The sequence below is a fragment of the Thalassophryne amazonica genome, chromosome 3, assembly GCF_902500255.1.
Source record: "Thalassophryne amazonica chromosome 3, fThaAma1.1, whole genome shotgun sequence".
NCBI classification, from domain to species: domain Eukaryota; kingdom Metazoa; phylum Chordata; class Actinopteri; order Batrachoidiformes; family Batrachoididae; genus Thalassophryne; species Thalassophryne amazonica.
The window spans coordinates 72,506,033-72,525,290 of NC_047105.1; the positions used below are offsets into that span (position 1 = coordinate 72,506,033).

The window sequence follows — 19,258 nt, forward strand, 5'->3', positions numbered from 1 at the left end:
GCTGACTGTGAACAACCAACATCTTTTGCAACATTGCGTGATGATTTACCCTCTTTTAAGAGTTTGATAATCCTCTCCTTTGTTTCAATTGACATCTCTCGTGTTGGAGCCATGATTCATGTTAGTCCACTTGGTGCAACAGCTCTCCAAGGTGTGATCACTCCTTTTTAGATGCAGACTAACGAGCAGATCTGATTTGATGCAGGTGTTAGTTTTGGGGATGAAAATTTACAGGGTGATTCCATAATTTATTCCTCAGAATTGAGTGAGTCCATATTTCTTTCCCTCTGTTTGGTCTAAAAAAGTAACCGTTACTGACTGCCACAATTTTTTTTTTCCTGATTTCTTATAGTGTTTCTTAAAGCAAGAAAGTTGCCATTTGAAATGACTTTAGTTTTGTGTCATGTCTGTGATCTGCTTTTTTTCTACAAAATTAAACAACTGAATGAACATCCTCCGAGGCCGGTGATTCCATAATTTTTGCCAGGGGTTGTATAAATGCAGTCCATTTACACACAGCTTTATGAATCTGGCAGAAAGAATGCTTTTGCACGTTTGTCCTTACACACAAAGCTTTATAAAGGTGCCTGGTCCCAAGAATGAAATTGGCATGTGTCATGTGCATTTTGTTTATATCATGTCAGATCAAATGTGTGTTTGGAACATATTTACATATGTAGGCAAGTCTTCACGATGTCAGCAAACAGTTATGTGCAGCCCATCAACAGATTCTTTGTCATGAGCATAATGTACTGGATACAAATTGTGATTGATAGCTGAGATGGAAAAACAATCCATATATCCTTCAGCATATGAGAAATGCATTTAAAGTGTCACTTCATCTTCATGCAGTCTTACACCCCTATCTCAGCACACTGTTCTCTTACAATTCTCCATGATCCAGAAAAAAATGCAAAAACAACATGAAACGGCTTTCTCTGGCATGCCTCCTATCTAGCTGGGTTATAAAGTGCATACCCCTGCAAGCCGCTCGAAAACGAAAGTAAAGCTGTGCGTGGTTGCGTTCTTGGCCAGATTTTTCCCCTGTTGGAGCTCCATCAAACAAGTATCCAGCTGTCCTCACAAGGACTACCCTGTTTAAAAATATTTGAACATCATTTGAAGGTGTTAACACTCAGAAATGACTACGTAATGACGCTGATTTAGTGAATCGGGATGAAATTTTTGAACAGCTCAAAAATTTCACCCCGATTTGAAAACTGTTGCCAATAATTACCATAACTACTGTGTGTACTAAGTTTGTTCAAGATTGACAAAAAGATGTAACAAGGAGTTACTGGGATTTGCCAAAATGTGCCTTGATTTGCTGTTTGAGATGAAACGGGGAGGAACGGCGCTCTGTGGAATAGGGCTATTAATAGCTAATCCCTGTCATCCTGAAATAGCTTTGCGGAGACACTTGTTCTTTAATACACATATGTTCTTTAACAATTAATTTACTCAATTTTGGAATGAGGCTGTAAAATGTGGAATAAGTGAAGCACTGTGAATACTTTTTGGACGCACTTTAAAACATCCTTTTTATTCAGCAGTGAATATATGTTATCTGTTGATTCTTTTTCCTGTTTGGTCAGAACACTTCTGCAGGTTGGACCAGACCCACACCAACAGCCTGACTCCAGTCATGACTCAGAGTGCTCCTGTGGGAGCGATGGCAAGATTGAAGACAGTCTTAAGCCATCTTGACACTTGTATGATCTTGATCCCCGCACTGGCAGGCAATCTTGCATGCCAATGAATAAACTCATTGTAAACTGTATGAGGTTGCATGCCAGTGCGCAAAGAAAATTTTGAAATGTACAAAATTTGTCACATCAATTTCATGCCACTTGCGTGAACTAGTCATGAACATTGCGCAGCGTATTCGCAAACACTGCACGACAATGCGCGCCTTGCATGTGCTGACACACATTGACACGTCCCAGTTAGATCACGAACAGTTTTCAACATAATCGCAACAGATTGCACAACGTTGATGCCTTATAACTTGTCATGAAGTGGGCAAGTGGGACTCTTGTACGAAGAGTTCTCATAGTTTGCGGATGGCATGAACACTTTGCGCATGCCACAATCTTGACACTCATTGAGCATGTCAACTTCATGCGTTCCTCATGCACCAATGAGGAATTGCTTCACACACTAATCAGCCAAGAATAAAAAAGAATAGCAAGACCAGCAGTGGCTGGAACACTTGAAGAAAAACCGAGACAGAGGGACAGCTGGAGTTAGAGGTTGCAGAGATGAAGAGGGCTATTCTTCTCCCCTCATCATCCTCAAGTGTGGAATTTCCAGTACTTCAAAAAGATCCCCAATAAGGTCCTCAATAACTGGTCATAATGTCCAACGTATTGTCTTCTAGTTAACCATTCCCTCACCTACACTTCTCCTTGCTTTCTTTTTTCTAGTTGGGGTTATGCCTTCTTCTTTGGCCTGCTCTTTTGGCACTTTTCTCTTGCGCTTCAAGAAGTAATGCTGCAGCTGCAAGATAATATAGACACCTTTTCATGTGTTTAAGAGCATCTTTTCTGGCGTTCAACATCTTGTAGGGTTGACGACAAATCAAGGAATGAATTGAACAATATGATGCCTGATATTTTATATTGTGTGGTATCAAGTGGGACAAAGCACCACCAAATAATGCCACAACTTCTTCGTGCATGTACAAAGTGGTTGTGGCAACGCATGCCTTTGTGGGAACAATGGGCGTCATGCGTACCATGTCGTCCTGGCCCCCTGACCTGTAAGCCAGAGATGCTGCCTACAGGTCAGGGAACCAGCTGGAATACAAAAATGCCCCCAAGAAGAGCATCAGAGAAACCAAGGGCAGGCAAATGGAGGGCCACTTTGAGAACCATGACTCCTGCAGCTGGTGGAGAGGAATTAAATCCCCGACTGACTATAGAAACAACACCACGCAGATCAGGCAGGACAGAGATCTCCCCGACATCCTGAAACTCATCTTTGCTTGCTTTGATAAGCAGCAGGGAAGAGCCCAGCCTGCTGAAAGAATCCAGCCTGAGGAGGAGCTGACACGCATCCTCCAGCAGCACCAGGTGAGATCCACCCTGAAATGACTCCACACTACCAAAGCAGCTGGACGAGATGGGGTGACAGGCCACCTACTGAAAATCTGTGCAGACCAGCTGGCTGGGGTGTTCAGACATCTTTAACCTCTGCCTACAACATGCTGCTGTCCCCAACTGCCTCAAATGGACTACTATTCTACTATTCCAAAAAGCCTGCTGTCACAACCCTCAGTGATTACTGCCCAGTCATCATTTAGTGCTTTGAGAGGATGGTGTTAGCACACATCAAAAACAGCATCCCTGCAGGCCTGGACATCAGTTTGCATACTGGACAAACAGATTTACAGAGGATGCTGTCTCCATTGCACTCTACACAGCTCTTGCCCACCTGGAGCAGCCAAATGCATACATCAGGATGCTCTTTGCAGATTTTAGCACTGCATGTAATACTGTAATCCCTCATAAACTGGTCCATAAACTCACCAACCTCGGACTCTCCAGCTCACTCTGTTCATGGATTATGGATTTCCTGACCAACAGACCTCAGAATGTCAGGATGGGGATCCTGACATCTGGCATCATAACCATGAAGACAGTCACACTGCGGTGGGTGCTCAGTCCAGCACTCTTCACTCTCTTCACCCAGGACTGTCTGTCTACTGACTCCTCCAACACCCTGATAAAGTTTGTCGACAACACTATAGTGGTAGGCCTTATCAGGCACAACAACAAGACCTGGTACAGGGAGGAGGTCAAACATCTGACAGAGTGGTGTGCAGACAGTGACCTGGTCCTCAATACCACCAAACCCAGTGACGTCATCATTGACTTTAGAAGGACCAGGAGAGTCTCACAGACCCCACTACCCATCAGGGGAGAAGAGGTGGAGAGGGTGGACTCAATCAGATTCTTTGACACCCACATCACCAAGGATCTGACATGGACATTACACACCTACAACCTGGTGAAAAAGCCCAGCAGGGGATGTTCTTCCTGAGGAAGCTGAAGCACACTGGTCTGGCTCAACAGCTGCTCAAGAACATCTACAGACGCACCATCGAGAGCATGCTGTGCCAAGGCTGCACAGTGTGGTGCAGCTGTATGGTGAAGTGATTGTTCCCGGGTGGTGAAAACAGCACAGAGAATGGTAGAAGCTGAGCTCCCGGACTTCGACCCTGTGTATGTTGAGTGCTTGCAGAGAAAAGCGCCTCTACTGGTGGTTGGCTCTCACTGCGGTATTGTATCACTTCCTGTTCCGGAGCACAGCGGTGTTTTGCTGTATCTGTTAGCTGTTTAATCTGCGTAGTTAAATTGATCTAAATACCGATTTATTTCACAGTGTAATCTTCCAATGCCTTAATTAAAGCACTCTCTCTGCCTAATCACCTCTAAATTATTCACACATTATTCACTTTGTGTGTTTTTAGGAATCCGCTAGCTTAGCGCAGCTATTAGCTCTTAGCCGGTTTAGCATGGCAGCTTCTCCTGTCTCTCCCCCACTTTTCTGCGCTGGGTGTGAAATGTTTAGTTATTCCTCGGCCTCCTTTAGCAGTAACGGTACTTGTAATAAGTGTAGCTTGTTCGTAGCTTTGGAGGCCAGGCTGGGCGAATTGGAGACTCGGCTCCGCACCTTGGAAAATTCTACAGCTAGCCAGGCCCCTGTAGTTGGTGCGGACCAAGGTAGCTTAGCCGCTGTTAGCTGTCCCCCAGCAGATCCTGAGCAGCCGGGAAAGCAGGCCGGCTGGGTGACTGTGAGGAAGAAGCATAGTTCTAAACAGAAGCCCCCTGTACACCACCAACCCATTCACATCTCTAACCGTTTTTCCCCACTCTGCGACACACCCGCCGAGGATCAAACTCTGGTTATTGGCGACTCTGTTTTGAGAAATGTGAAGTTAGCGACACCAGCAACCATAGTCAAATGTCTTCCGGGGGCCAGAGCAGGCGACATTGAAGGAAATTTGAAACTGCTGGCTAAGGCTAAGCGTAAATTTGGTAAGATTGTAATTCACGTCGACAGTAATGACACCCGGTTACGCCAATCGGAGGTCACTAAAATTAATATTGAATCGTGTGTAACTTTGCAAAAACAATGTCGGACTCTGTAGTTTTCTCTGGGCCCCTCCCCAATCAGACCAGGAGTGACATGTTAAGCTGCATGTTCTCCTTGAATTGCTGGCTGTCTGAGTGGTGTCCAAAAAATGAGGTGGGCTTCATAGATAATTGGCAAAGTTTCTGGGGAAAACCTGGTCTTGTTAGGAGAGACGGCATCCATCCCACTTTGGATGGAGCAGCTCTTATCTCTAGAAATCTGGCCAATTTTATTAAACCCTCCAAACCGTGACTATCCAGGGTTGCGACCAGGAAGCAGAGTTGTAGTCTTACACACCTCTCTGCAGCTTCTCTCCCCCTGCCATCCCCCCAATACCCCATCCCCGTAGAGACGGTGCCTGCTCCTAGACCACCAATAACCAGTAAAAATCTATTTAAGCATAAAAATTCAAAAAGAAAAAATAATATAGCACCTTCAACTGCACCACAGACTAAAACAGTTAAATGTGGTCTATTAAACATTAGGTCTCTCTCTTCTAAGTCCCTGTTAGTAAATGATATAATAATTGATCAACATATTGATTTATTCTGCCTTACAGAAACCTGGTTACAGCAGGATGATTGTTAGTTTAAATGAGTCAACACCCCCGAGTCACACTAACTGTCAGAATGCTTGTAGCACGGGTCGAGGAGGAGGATTAGCAGCAATCTTCCACTCCAGCTTATTAATTAATCAAAGACCCAGACAGAGCTTTAATTCATTTAAACGTTTGACTCTTAGTCTTGTCCATCCAAATTGGAAGTCTCAAAAACCAGTTTTACTTGTTATTATCTATCGTCCACCTGGTCGTTACTGTGAGTTTCTCTGTGAATTTTCAGACCATTTGTCTGACTTAGTGCTTAGCTCAGATAAGATAATTATAGTGGGTGATTTTAACATCCACATAGATGCTGAGAATGACAGCCTCAACACTGCATTTAATCTATTATTAGAGTCACTTGGCTTCGCTCAAAAATTAAATGAGCCCACCCACCATTTTAACCGCACTTTAGATCTTGTTCTGACATATAGCATAGAAATTGAAGACTTAACAGTATTCCCTGAAAAACCCCTGTTGTCTGATCATTTCTTAATAACATTTACATTTACTTTAATGGACTACCCAGCAGTGGGGAATAAGTTTCATTACAGTAGAAGTCTTTCTGAAAGCGCTGTAGCTACGTTTAAGGATATGATTCCTTCTTTATGTTCTTCAATGCCATATACCAACACAATGCAGAGTAGCTACCTAAACTCTGTGAGTGAAATAGAATATCTTGTCAATAGCTTTACATCCTCATTAAGCACAACTTTGGATGATGTGGCTTCTCTGAAAAAGAGAGCCTTAAGTCAGAAATGCTTGACTCCGTGGTATAACCCACAAACTCGCAGCTTAAAGCAGATAACCCATAAGCTGGAGAGTAAATGGCGTCTCACTAATTTAGAAGATCTTCATTTAGCCTGGAAAAAGAGTCTGTTGCTCTATAAAAAAGCCCTCCATAAAGCTAGGACATCTTACTGTTCATCACTAATTGAAGAAAATAAGAACAACCCCAGGTTTCTTTTCAGCACTGTAGCCAGGCTGACAGAGTTAGAGCTCTATTGAGCCGAGTATTCCTTTAACTTTAACTAGTAATGACTTCATGACTTTCTTTGCAAATAAAATTTTAACTATTAGAGAAAAAATTATTCATAACCATCCCAAAGACATATCTTTATGTTCGGCTGCCTTCAGTAATGCTGGTATTTGGCTAGACTCTTTCTCTCCGATTGTTCTGTCTGAGTTATTTTCATTAGTTACTTCCTCCAAACCATCAACATGTCTATTAGACCCCATTCCTACCAGGCTGCTCAAGTAAGCCCTACCATTAGTTAATGCTTCGATCTTAAATATGATCAATCTATCTTTATTAGTTGGCTATGTACCACAGGCTTTTAAGTTGGCAGTAATTAAACCATTACTTAAAAACCCACCACTTGACCCAGCTATCTTAGCTAATTATAGGCCAATCTCCAGCCTTCCTTTTCTCTCAAAAATTCTTGAAAGGGTAGTTGTAAAACAGCTAACTGATCATCTGCAGAGGAATGGTCTATTTGAAGAGTTTCAGTCAGGTTTCAGAATTCATCATAGTACGGAAACAGCATTAGTGAAGGTTACAAATGATCTTCTTATGGCCTCAGACAGTGGACTCATCTCTGTGCTTGTCCTGTTAGACCTCAGTACAGCTTTTGATACTGTTGACCATAAAATTTTATTACAGAGATTAGAGCATGCCATAGGTATTAAAGGCACTGCGCTGCAGTGGTTTGAATCATATTTATCTAATAGATTACAATTTGTTCATGTAAATGGGGAGTCTTCTTCACAGACTAAGGTTAATTATGGAGTTCCACAAGGTTCTGTGCTAGGACCGATTGCTTAAATTTTCATTGTTACGCAGATGATACCCAGTTTTATTTATCCATGAAACCAGAGGACACACACCAATTAGTTAAACTGCAGGAATGTCTTTCAGACATAAAGACATGGATGACCTCTAATTTCCTGCTTTTAAATTCAGATAAAACTGAAGTTATTGTACTTGGCCCCACAAATCTTAGAAACATGGTGTCTAACCAGATCCTTACTCTGGATGGCATTACCCTGACCTCCAGTAATACTGTGAGAAATCTTGGAGTCATTTTTGATCAGGATATGTCCTTCAATGCGCATATTAAGCAAATATGTAGGACTGCTTTTTTGCATTTGCGCAATATCTCTAAAATTAGAAAGGTCTTGTCTCAGAGTGATGATGAAAAGCTAATTCATGCATTTATTTCTTCTAGGCTGGACTACTGTAATTCATTATTATCAGGTTGTCCTAAAAGTTCCCTGAAAAGCCTTCAGTTAATTCAAAATGCTGCAGCTAGAGTACTGACAGGGACTAGAAGGAGAGAGCATATTTCACCCATATTGGCCTCTCTTCATTGGCTCCCTGTTAATTCCAGAATAGAATTTAAAATTCTTCTTCTTAGTTATAAGGTTTTGAATAATCAGGTCCCATCTTATCTTAGGGACCTCTTAGTACCATTTCATCCCAATAGAGCGCTTTGCTCTCAGACTGCAGGCTTACTTGTAGTTCCTAGGGTTTGTAAGAGTAGAATGGGACGCAGAGCCTTCAGCTTTCAGGCTCCTCTCCTGTGGAACCAGCTCCCAATTCAGATTAGGGAGACAGACACCCTCTCTACTTTTAAGATTAAGCTTAAAACTTTCCTTTTTGAAAAAGCTTATAGTTAGGGCTGGATCAGGTGACCCTGAACCATCCCTTAGTTATGCTGCTATAGACTTAGACTGCTGGGACGTTTCCCATGATGCACCCAGTGTTTCTTTTTATTCACCTCTTTTTGCTCTGTATGCACCACTCTGCTTTTAATCATTGGTGATTGATCTCTGCTCTCTTCCACGGCATGTCTTTTTCCTGATTCTCTCCCCTCAGCCCCAACCAGTCCCAGCAGAAGACTGCCCCTCCGTGAGCCTGGTTCTGCTGGAGGTTTCTTCCTGTTAAAAGGGAGTTTTTCCTTCCCACTGTCGCCAAGTGCTTGCTCATAGGGGGTCGTTTGACCGTTGGGGTTTTTCTGTAATTATTGTATGGCTTTTGCCTTACAATGTAAAGCGCCTTGGGGCAACTGTTTGTTCTGATTTGGCGCTATATAAAGAAAGTGAAAAAAGCATGGGCTATCTGCAAGGATAACAGCCACCCGGGACATTCCATGTTTGTTCCTCTGCCGTCAGGAAAGAGGTACTGCACCGTAAGGACATGGACTAATAGGCTAAGGAACAGCTTTTTCCCCAGAGCTGTAGCCTCCATCATCCCACCCCGTCCCCCTCCCGCAAACACAGACATTCAGTAACTGACTATCAACATGTGCAATAAATAATACAGTCTGTTTACATATCTAAAAGTATCCTACCTCACTAAGGATTAAGCACCTTAATGAGTTGTTAAGTACCTTAAACATGACGTGAACCGTGAATAAACTAGGCTTCACACTTTCAAGTGTACCATCTAAATGACACGCATTGGCACGACAAATTGCAGGGCCGTGCAGAGACAAAATTTGTGCAAGTGTCAAGGTGGCTTTAGAAATTTGTGCTCCACAACAACAAAACAGTGTTGCCAGCAAAATGCATATATACGTATGTATCAGCATCTTATGTCTATAACTGCAACTTTTTCCCCTGCAAAGTCCGCCACTGTATTCTTCAGGGGACTGTGACAGAGACTGTCGGCAACTCTGCTAAATCACCAACAGTCTTATCTCTGTGTAACTCGGGTTTTAAGAATAGCAACCGTAATTTAAATTAACTTGTGTTGCTTACAACTGATTCCATCATATAAAAAGGCTTTTTTTTTTTACGGCATTTCAGAAGCACCATTGTTTGACTGCACAGTTTTCTCAGTCTGTCCTTTTCTTCTACTGTCATTTTTCTACAGAGTTGGAGGAGTCTCAGAGGAAATGTCCTCCCTGTTGGTACAAGTTTGCAAACATATTCCTCATCTGGGAGTGTTGTCCACTCTGGCTAAAGATCAAGCACATAGTCTACCTGATTGTCATGGACCCATTTGTCGATCTGGCCATCACCATCTGTATTGTTCTCAACACTCTCTTCATGGCTATGGAGCACTACCCGATGACTGACCATTTTGAGGGTGTGCTGTCTGTTGGTAACCTGGTAAGGAACTACAGGCTCTTGTGTTTTGCTTATTTATTTTGTACCTTTGTATACCTGAATGTTTCTCATTGTCTATGTCAAGACTTAGAAAAGCATTGCAAGTTCAGTTTGCCCTTTGTACATAATCTCAAACCAGCAGAGTAATGAGTAATTTAGTATGTGCACTTTAGAATACTCATCTCCACATAGGTATTTGATGGGGTCTCCTTACACCCTCTCAGGGCAGACATGCATTTCTCCTCTAACTTGCTTACCTTTATCTCTCTTGTTCTCGCTCCATCTTTAACATATCACACATAAGTTATAATCATAAGACTTACCAAAGATTAATTTAGGACTGCCTTGCTCCTTCAGCAATCCTTTTCATACCGTTTGGAAACAGTGGTCTTTGGGGATTTGTGGGATTTGCTCCAGCAGCAGTGTGAAAACAGGAAATGAAGCCATAGGTATTGGCATTCTGTCATGAGTGAAATACTTGAATACTGATTGAAGCCAGAAAAAAACTGCATTGTGTAATGGAACATGCAGCATGAAGTAAGTGTTCTCTGCAGCACTGATTGGGAACATGGTCAAGATATCATTGTATGTGTTCTGTTGGAACACTGAGGATTGATTGATGACTTTGTGTGGTTAAGAAAGTCCTGATATTCAACCAGTTTCAATCCATTATCTAACACTCCTATACTTTAATGACATATTTTCATCTACCATCTTGGGAGAGGGATTTTCACAAATTTGTGACCCACCATACTGAGAGTAACACCTAGATCCACATTTCCAATCAATAGCCGTCAGATAAATTTTTTGCTTAAAACCTGCTATCAAACGAGACATACGTACAAGTTAAAATTTACAAAAAGTTGTTTGCTTACTGCTCATTGTGTGTGGTGCTATATTGCTGTGACATCAGATTGAAGTACTCTGCATACACGGATGTTGCCTGGGTTTCCAACATGGAATTCTTACTGGAATTGCCGTTCCATTGCACTTTTCCGAGTTGGAGCTAGTTTTTTTTTTTGGAATTCTGAGTACATTGTAATGCAGCACAAGTATAGCAGTATTTTATTCAATTTATATCGGACTGATGAAAAAAGATGAAAACATTCACTCCCCCTTTGCAGAAGTGAAGACTTAATACTGCTAATGTAGGCATTGCCGTCGTACCTTGCTTAAGTCAACTGATATAGTTTTTTTTTTTATTATTTGTTCCCCACCAGCCATGAGGCTCAGAAAGAGGATATAGAAAAGCAGTCTGTCTGTGTGTGCATGTGTGAGTCATACTGTGTGGCACACATGATAACTTGAACAACATTATTTTTCGTCTTCCTTACTTTTCCATCTTGGCTTGGAAAAGTCTTCCTGAGGGGCCAGTTATTCCTCTAGGGATTTTGGTCCACTCCTCCATACAGATCTTCTCCCAATCTTCAGGTTTCAGCTCCCTCCAAAGATTTTCTATTGAGTTCAGGTCTGCAGACTGGCCAGGCCACTCCAGGACCTTGAAATGCTTCTTATGGAGCCCCTCCTTAGTTGCTCTGGCTGTGTGTTTGGGATCATTGTCATGCTTAAAGACCCAGCCACAACCCATCTTCAGTGCTCTTACTGAGGGAAGGAGATTGTTTGCCAAAATCTCACAATACATGACCCCATCCATCCTCCCTTCAATACGGTGCAGTCGTCCTGTCCCCTTTGCAGAAAAGCAGCCCTAAATATGGCGTTTCCACCCCATGCTTCACGGTTGGGACGGTGTTCTCAGGGTTGTTTTCATCCTCCAAACACAGCGAGTGGAGTCGATACCAAAAAGCTCTATTTTGTTCTCATCTGACCACATGACCTTCTCCCATGACTCCTCTGGATCATCCAGATGGTCACTGGTGAACTTCAAACGGGCCTGGACATGTTCTAGCGTGAGCAGGGGAACCTTGCTGCCCTGCAGGATTTTAAACAATGATGGTGTCATGGGTTACTAATGTAATCTTTGCAAGTGTGGTCCCAGGTCTCGTCAGGTCATTGACCAGGTCCTCCTGTGTAGTTCTGGGCTTTCTCAGAAGCATCCTTACCCCACGAGGTGAGATCTTGCATGTAACCCCAGACCGAGGAAGATTGACAGTCATCTTGTTTTTCTTCCATTTTCTAATAATTACACCAGCAGTTGTTGTCTTCTCACTAAGCTGTTTGCCTGTTGTCCTTGTGCAGGTCTACAGTTTTTGTCCCTGGTGTCCCTAGACAGCTCTTTGGTCTTGGCTATGGTGTACAGGTTGGAGTGTGATTGATTGTGTGTGGACAGGTGTCTTTTATACAGGTAACGAGTTCAAACAGGTGCAATTAATACAGGTAGAGTGCAGAATAAGAGGGCTTCAAAAAGAAAAACTAACAGGTCTGTGAGAAACAGAATTCTTGGTGGTTGGACGGTGATCAAATACTTCTTTCATGCAATAAAATGCAAATTAATTAATTATTTAAAAATCATACAGTGTGATTTTTCTGGATTTTTTTTTTAGATTCTGTCTCTCACAGTTGAAGTGTACCTACAATACATATTACAGACCTCTACATTCTTTGTAGGTGGGAAAACCTGTAAAATCGACAGTGGATCAAATACTTATTTGCCTCACTGTACAAGCTGTTTCTAACCGACAATACACCGCATTTAGTGAAAGGTTTATTGCTGAGTACGACTTGAAAAGAGAATTGCTCGGTGGTTAGGCTCCAACCCCACCCAAGGTTGCATTGCATGGGCGGTGAATGTTGTCCAAGTTCAAGTCCCTGAAGGCCTGTGGCTAGATCTTCGCTTGGGAAGGATTGCAGGACTGTTTGATGTGATCTTGTGGATTCGAATGTTATACTGGGCCAACATTTTTTGTGTTCTCTACAGAACGTCTGTTGCCTTAGCTTCAGAGATAAATGACTTTAGCCCATCGTCTACATAAAAATGACGCTCAATGAACTCTCTTACGTCATTGCCATATTGTCTCTCTTCTTCTACAGCAGTTCTCTTGAGACCATAAATGGCGGCTGAGAGTGATGGACAATTTCCGAATACATGAACTGTCAAGCTTGCAGAACTTGTCCACTTCTCCATCTAGGTCATTATTGCGGAACCACAGGAAGCGCAAATAATCCCAATGGTCATCTCTGACCATGAAGCTGTGGAACATTTGCTCCACATCAGCCGTGGAAATGTGTGAGTCGCTTTTGCATTCTAAATAGTGAATAATGACTTTACAGTCCTTGGCCCTGTGGTTTGTGGAGGAAAGGCACTTGTAGCAGACTGAGAGCTCCTTGAGCAGCCCTGTCCTCTCCGACAGTGTCTTCATCACGAACCCTCTATATTTAGCGAGTGAATGTGGCTTTTTGTGGACTGGGCACTGTTTATCATGATGTAGAATTTGGGGGTTGAATGCACTGACCCGTGTTTTGTTTGCTGTGAGGGGGCCTCTGAAGCATCTTCGTCTCACTGTTGGCCTTTCTTCTTTGATGTGAGTAATGCTACAGAAGCTGGGGTTGTTCTTCATCTCAGCATGGTCATTCACAGATTGGACAAAGAAGGAAAAAGGTTGATAATGAACATTGTATTTTCTCTTATACTTAAATCCTTGTTTGTTCCATGACTCTTACAGGCTGTACTGGAGCTTTTCAATGACTGGGCTTATTCCTCTTGGAGTGTCCAGAATGGTAAGACCTGGTAGATACCCCTCATTGTTTACTGCTTCAAGCTCCAAAGGGAGATCTCTTGTAGAAGGTGGCTGTCTTTAGGAGTGATTCTGGGAAAGCTCTCTAGGTGTTTGAACATTGAATCTTCAATAACTTCTAATGAACCGTAACTCCAGTCTAATCTTTGCCATAAACACTGAAGACCTGCCTCTGGATTATTAACATGAACAGTTCTAATTCTCAGGGCATGCTGGAGAGACTCACCACTAAGCCAGTTTGTGAGTAAACCGAGCTCTTAATTGTGTTTCAGGTTGAGGTCTTGAGTAGCATTGCAGAGTATAGTTATGTAGCTTTCTGGCTTATTATCAAACACCATTAGCCCTGCTGCGAGAAGGTGACAACGTGAGAGAAGGGCAGCAAGGTCTGACATATGAGTCTCTTTACGTGGCAGTGTAGACAGGCCACTATCCAGCCTGAATGGGCGAAGGTGGTGGTTGAACTTTGGGTTGACTCACAGGTGGAGAGCTGATGGGGTGTTCATATGGATGCGCAGCTGCTGTCGGCTTGCTTAACTCTTTGTTATAGGAGTTGTCTACATCATATTTTTGCTCTAGACCATGAGTTGACTTGACTTCCATATTAGTCTCCTGGTAGAAGTGGGTTTCTACATAATTCTGAGTGCGACTCACAGCCATGTCCATTTTAGTAGAAGGGCGTGGTAGCTCCACAAAGTCTTCTTGTTCCAGAACTGCAACTTCAAGGTTTGCTGTTGTGACGCTCTTCCAATCCCTACATGGTTGTATTCATTTTTTTTTATTTCTGTTTAATACGTCTTTTGGTTTTTAAGTGTATCTACTCTGAGTCTTATTTAACTACAGTCCTCCTTCTGTGAATTGCTAGCGGTTAGCTTTCGCTAGGGGTTAGCGTTCCCTAAGGGTCAGCTTTCGCTAGGGGTTAGCTTGCATTAGATAGGTCATTATTTTACTCCTGTATAAATCTTATGGGCCTTTCACACTGAATACGTCAGACGCGTCAAATGCATCAAAATCGGTCTAAAAAGCATTATTTTCAATGAGACACGTTGCTTTTTAGATGCGTCAGATGCGTCGTGTCAAAAGCTGAGCTAACCCGACGCTTCTGACGGGAGCGCGCATTACGGCTTGACAGCAGGCTGACACGGTCAAAGTTCAATCCAGTCCAACTTTCGACACACTGAGCCGTGACGTACATTTGCGTTGTCCAACAGGAACGACGCGTCAGGCCAAAACATGGAAGACAAGTGGCAGAAACCACTGATCTATACAAAACGGATCGGTGTAGAAACTGTCTACAAAACGGATCGGCACAGAAACCACTGATCTGTACAAAACAAACGTGTCACAGGACTGTTCATTTATAGAGCAGTTTTCTGAAGAAAAATCCTTGGAAATGTTTTTTGTTGTTGTTTGTTACCTCAGAATTTCTGATTACTGTTAAAAAAAAGTTTAGAACACTTGTAATTAAAATAGCTAAAAAAAAAAAAAAATCAATAAATGGTTCTTTAGAAACTTTTCATCTGTAAATTAAAACCACCTGTTATTTCAGATTAGATAATTTCTTGTTTAACATAAGGATCCTCTGACATTTATTTTTAGACAAAATAACATGGAAATTTGTACATTTTCTTAAGTCCGGTAGATTATTTATATCTCATTTCAACCAGAAAAACAACAGACACTGTAAATAAATACAAATGTTTATTATAAATGCAACAGGAAATAATTTAACAATGACTGCAGTGTGATTGTAAAGTAGGATTTCTGTGACATAAACCTCATGATTAATTTTTTATAGTCATTTCAACTTGTAATTTCGCCAAAATATGTAATTGCCTTTAATGTTGTTATCAGGACAGAGTCATTTCTAAAATATGAATTTGAGCGCAATAAGTGGAGAGCTTCTACTTGTGCAGATGTCTTTTGACTTTGATTCATGGACATTTTTAATGATCCGTTCATTTATTGTTAAAATATAAAATGAAACAGCTTTTTTAAAAGATAATAAAATAGTTGCTGTTGAAAGAGCCTTTTATTTAGAAGCAGGTGATGTTATGCTGGATTCTCGGGACCAGATGAAGGTCACTTCTGCAGCTTTGAACTCTGGTGGTGTTGAAGACACTTTTGTCCTATTTTGAAGAGCAGAGATGTTTTCTTTCGACTGGACTTTGTGGTGTTCAGCTCATCAATGGAAGTTTGGTTGTCTGCACAGCAAATGTTCCTGATTGGGACAAATAAAAATATTTCTTTAAATATAAACACACACTAAACAGTTTCTACATAAAAAAGGGAAAGAAAAACAATGGGGGAAAAAAAAACGCCTGAAAAAATAAGTTATTTAAAGTTGAGCTTTTGTGGTGTCTGAAAAAAGCTGTAGCTTTATTTGGTAAAAATAAAAAAGACTGAACCATTTACAAATTAAAGCGTTCACTCAGATTAACTGTGCTAAAAGGCTACGCTAATGTTAGCCAATCATTAAACCTTCACAGCAGTTCACTAAACGTCACGTTTTATTTTTACATTATTCTCACCTCGATAAAGCTGCAGAACTAAACTCCATTGGGCAAACTGGGACTTCGCATATATCTAAAAAGTAGGAGATTTCGGACTGAGTGGGTTTGCTCCATCACCCCGGCTGCCTGCCTCGCTCTGCCCAGGAATGATGCCTGAAGGCCGGCTTCTCCGTGTGGGTCGGCCCGCTGTCGCGGTTCGATCGATATCCCACCAAGTTGTCAGTCCTCCCTCGGTCGCCGTCACTCCGAAAAGTAGATGAAAAAAGCTTCTCAGCCACTTTTTCCGCTATTTACAAGTTCGAAGCTATGTTAAAGAGAAAACTACTTTGTTTCCATCTAAACCTCCTGCCCAGGATTTTGAGAATCTTCTGCTGCCTCCCCCACCATGAAAGGGTCTTATATCATGCCTATATGAGAGATTGTGTTCTTTACGTGAATCTCATATTTTAACTATCAAAGCGGCGTGGGAGGAAGACTTGGGCTTTGCTATCCAGGATGATTTATGGGAAACAATCCTCCATCGGGTACATGGTTCTTCTCTGTATGCCAGGCATGGTTTAATTCAATGTAAGATAGTGCATCGCAGTCACTGGACTAAGGCTAGACTCTCTAGGGTATATCCTAATGTTAGTCCAGATTGTGACCGTTGCCACCAAACACCTGCATCACTAATCCATATGTTCTGGTCATGTTCATCACTTCAACAATATTGGACCAAAACTTTTGCAACATTGTCAGAAATTGTCCAGCTGACCATTCAACCTGATCCGTTAACAGCACTGTTTGGGGTTTTTCCTGACAGAGTCGCCATACCAAAACTTAAAGCTGATCTTGTCGCATTCCTCACTTTGTTGACAAGACGTAGGATATTGTTGTGTTGGAAATCAGCCTCTCCTCCATCATTTGGAATTTGGATTAATGACTCTTTATATTTCAGCAAACTCGAAAAAATTAAATTTACCTTACGTGGATCCACCTCAAAATGTATTAAGATCTGGCAACATTTTTTTGATCATATTCGGACACTGCAGACCCGGAAGGTACCCACGTAACCGTAAAAGAATTTCAGCTATATTCACATATTTTATGCTTGACCCTTGTATTATTGTATGATTGCCCTTTATATTATCTGGATTAACTCAACTTTAATTATTTGGTCATATTTACTTACTGGCCCTTTCATCTCAGTACTTTATCTTTTTGTCTTTGCACAGTGAAGACCCCCTCTTTTTATTTATTTTTTTTTCTTTTGTCTCTTTATGTATATATATATATATATGTGTGTGTGTGTGTGTGTGTGTGTGTGTGTGTGTGTGTGTGTATATATATATATATATATATATATATATATATATATATATATATATATATATATATATATATATATATATATATATACACACATCCAGCAGGGTGATGGGAGAATTGTTCTACTGCTGTTTTTTTAAAGCTTTTTTGTGGTTCAGGCGACCCAAATTCAAGATGGCGATCGCTGAACTTTTTTTCAGGTTGTGGAAACAGCCACAGTGTGATGTAGCAATCTCCGCCCCCTTGCTGCTTCCGAAGCGACGCGTCTTACGTCACGCGTCGGATGCGACAGACGTGTTGGAAACTAATCTGACAGATTGGGAAGCGTTGACGGATTGGCCTGATGTATTCAGTGTGAAAGGCCCTTTAGGACTGGCTGGCATTTTCGCTAGCAGTTAGCTTTTGTTAGTTAGGTCGACTACCCCCTGTTTCTTTAATACTTCCATTTTCAGTGTATCTGCTGTGAATTTTAGCTCTTGACTTTACTCTGTGTTATGGCCCAGTCACACAGCACTTAATGAAGGGCAACGAAGCCCTGACAAAACAAGAAATCTTTTGATGACTTTCGTTGGCATCGTTTAACCTTTGCGCAGCTTCATTCCTGCAGCTGGCACTTCGTCAGGATTTTTAAACTGTTGAAAAATTTGAACGAAGGGCAACGAAAACCTCAATTTGTCCGTGTTTTGTTTTGCTGTCGTTCTTGACGTTTTTTAATCGTTTTAGTTTTTGTAACGTTATTGTTTAATTTCACTTCGCTCGAGCAGCTGAAATTAAAGGGCAAACTCAGCCTGTTTGCTTGGATTTTTTTATCTGGGTGGAGAGTCAGGTTCATTGTGCTTAGGCACCTTATATAGGGAAGAATTAATCTTTTGTGTGGATGCAATTAATTATTTTGCCACAAGCAACTGCTGAATTTGAAACAACAAAAAAGTTGTGTAATTTCCGACGGTACTGGAATGCAGCATTAGCGGCAGCAGCAGCTGCTGTGTGTGCATATTATTTTTTATTAAATATAACAATATGAGTGTAGGAATGACAATCCAGCCCTTATGTACATGTGACAATGGGTAGATAATTTAAAAGATTATATAAAGAGCTGTTCTGGAAGGCAGAATTCACGGTGTGGATCAGCTGCAGCTGGTTGAAATAACCGCACATGGGGAGTCAATGCGCAGCGTTCACATATTCAATTATCTTTACACTTATGTTTATTACCACTTTTGACAGTTTTCTGTTATAAATCAATATATATGGCTTAGAATATAATACAGTAATAGATCAGCAACCACAGCACACTTTTTTTTTTTAATTGGAGCAAGACGGAGCACGCAGCGTGTCCTCAGACAGTGTGAATTATGATGATGAAGGACATGATTCCTCTTTTGTTCTGGATGAGGAAGCAGAACAGGTGGGTCCACTGACGTGCACACAGATTTCCACAGCTTCTGTTTGCAATTTCTTCAGGACTCAGGCGCTATAATCGCCGTTCCAGCACAGAGTCCTGCAACTCAGAGATGCAGACACACACTGCTCCAGCTGTGGCTCCAGGAATGTTTCGTTTAAAGCGTTGAGATTGTTAGCTTTGGTTTTGTTCATTTCCTCTTTCGTTCCTTTTGCGCTCTTGCTTCACAGGCTGTTTGGTGATAAAGCTCTTTCATCCACCTTTTCTCAACGAATAGTGACTTTTTTACTTTTTCCCTTCGTTCAGGAATCGTTGTATCCAGTGTGACTGGGCCATTAATCTTACGAGTCCCCCCCCCCACGTTTCTTGTATTACTGCTTCTACCAGTCTAGTACTTGTGTTCCTTTTTCAATGTAATTGCTGTGAGTTTTAGTTCATTAATTTACTCCTGTGTGAACCTTAGGAGTGGTTAGCATATTCATTAGTGGTTAGCTCA

General features: G+C 41.7%; 1 protein-coding gene across 1 annotated transcript in view; it reads left to right on the top strand.

Moving 5' to 3' along the window:
• The window catches only part of LOC117507030 (sodium channel protein type 8 subunit alpha-like), a 195,911-nt gene that overhangs the window by 116,809 nt on the left and 59,844 nt on the right, over nt 1-19,258 (top strand). The window contains 1 exon segment of the mRNA XM_034166715.1: nt 9,615-9,853. Within this exon segment, the coding sequence (XP_034022606.1) occupies nt 9,615-9,853 (239 nt within the window).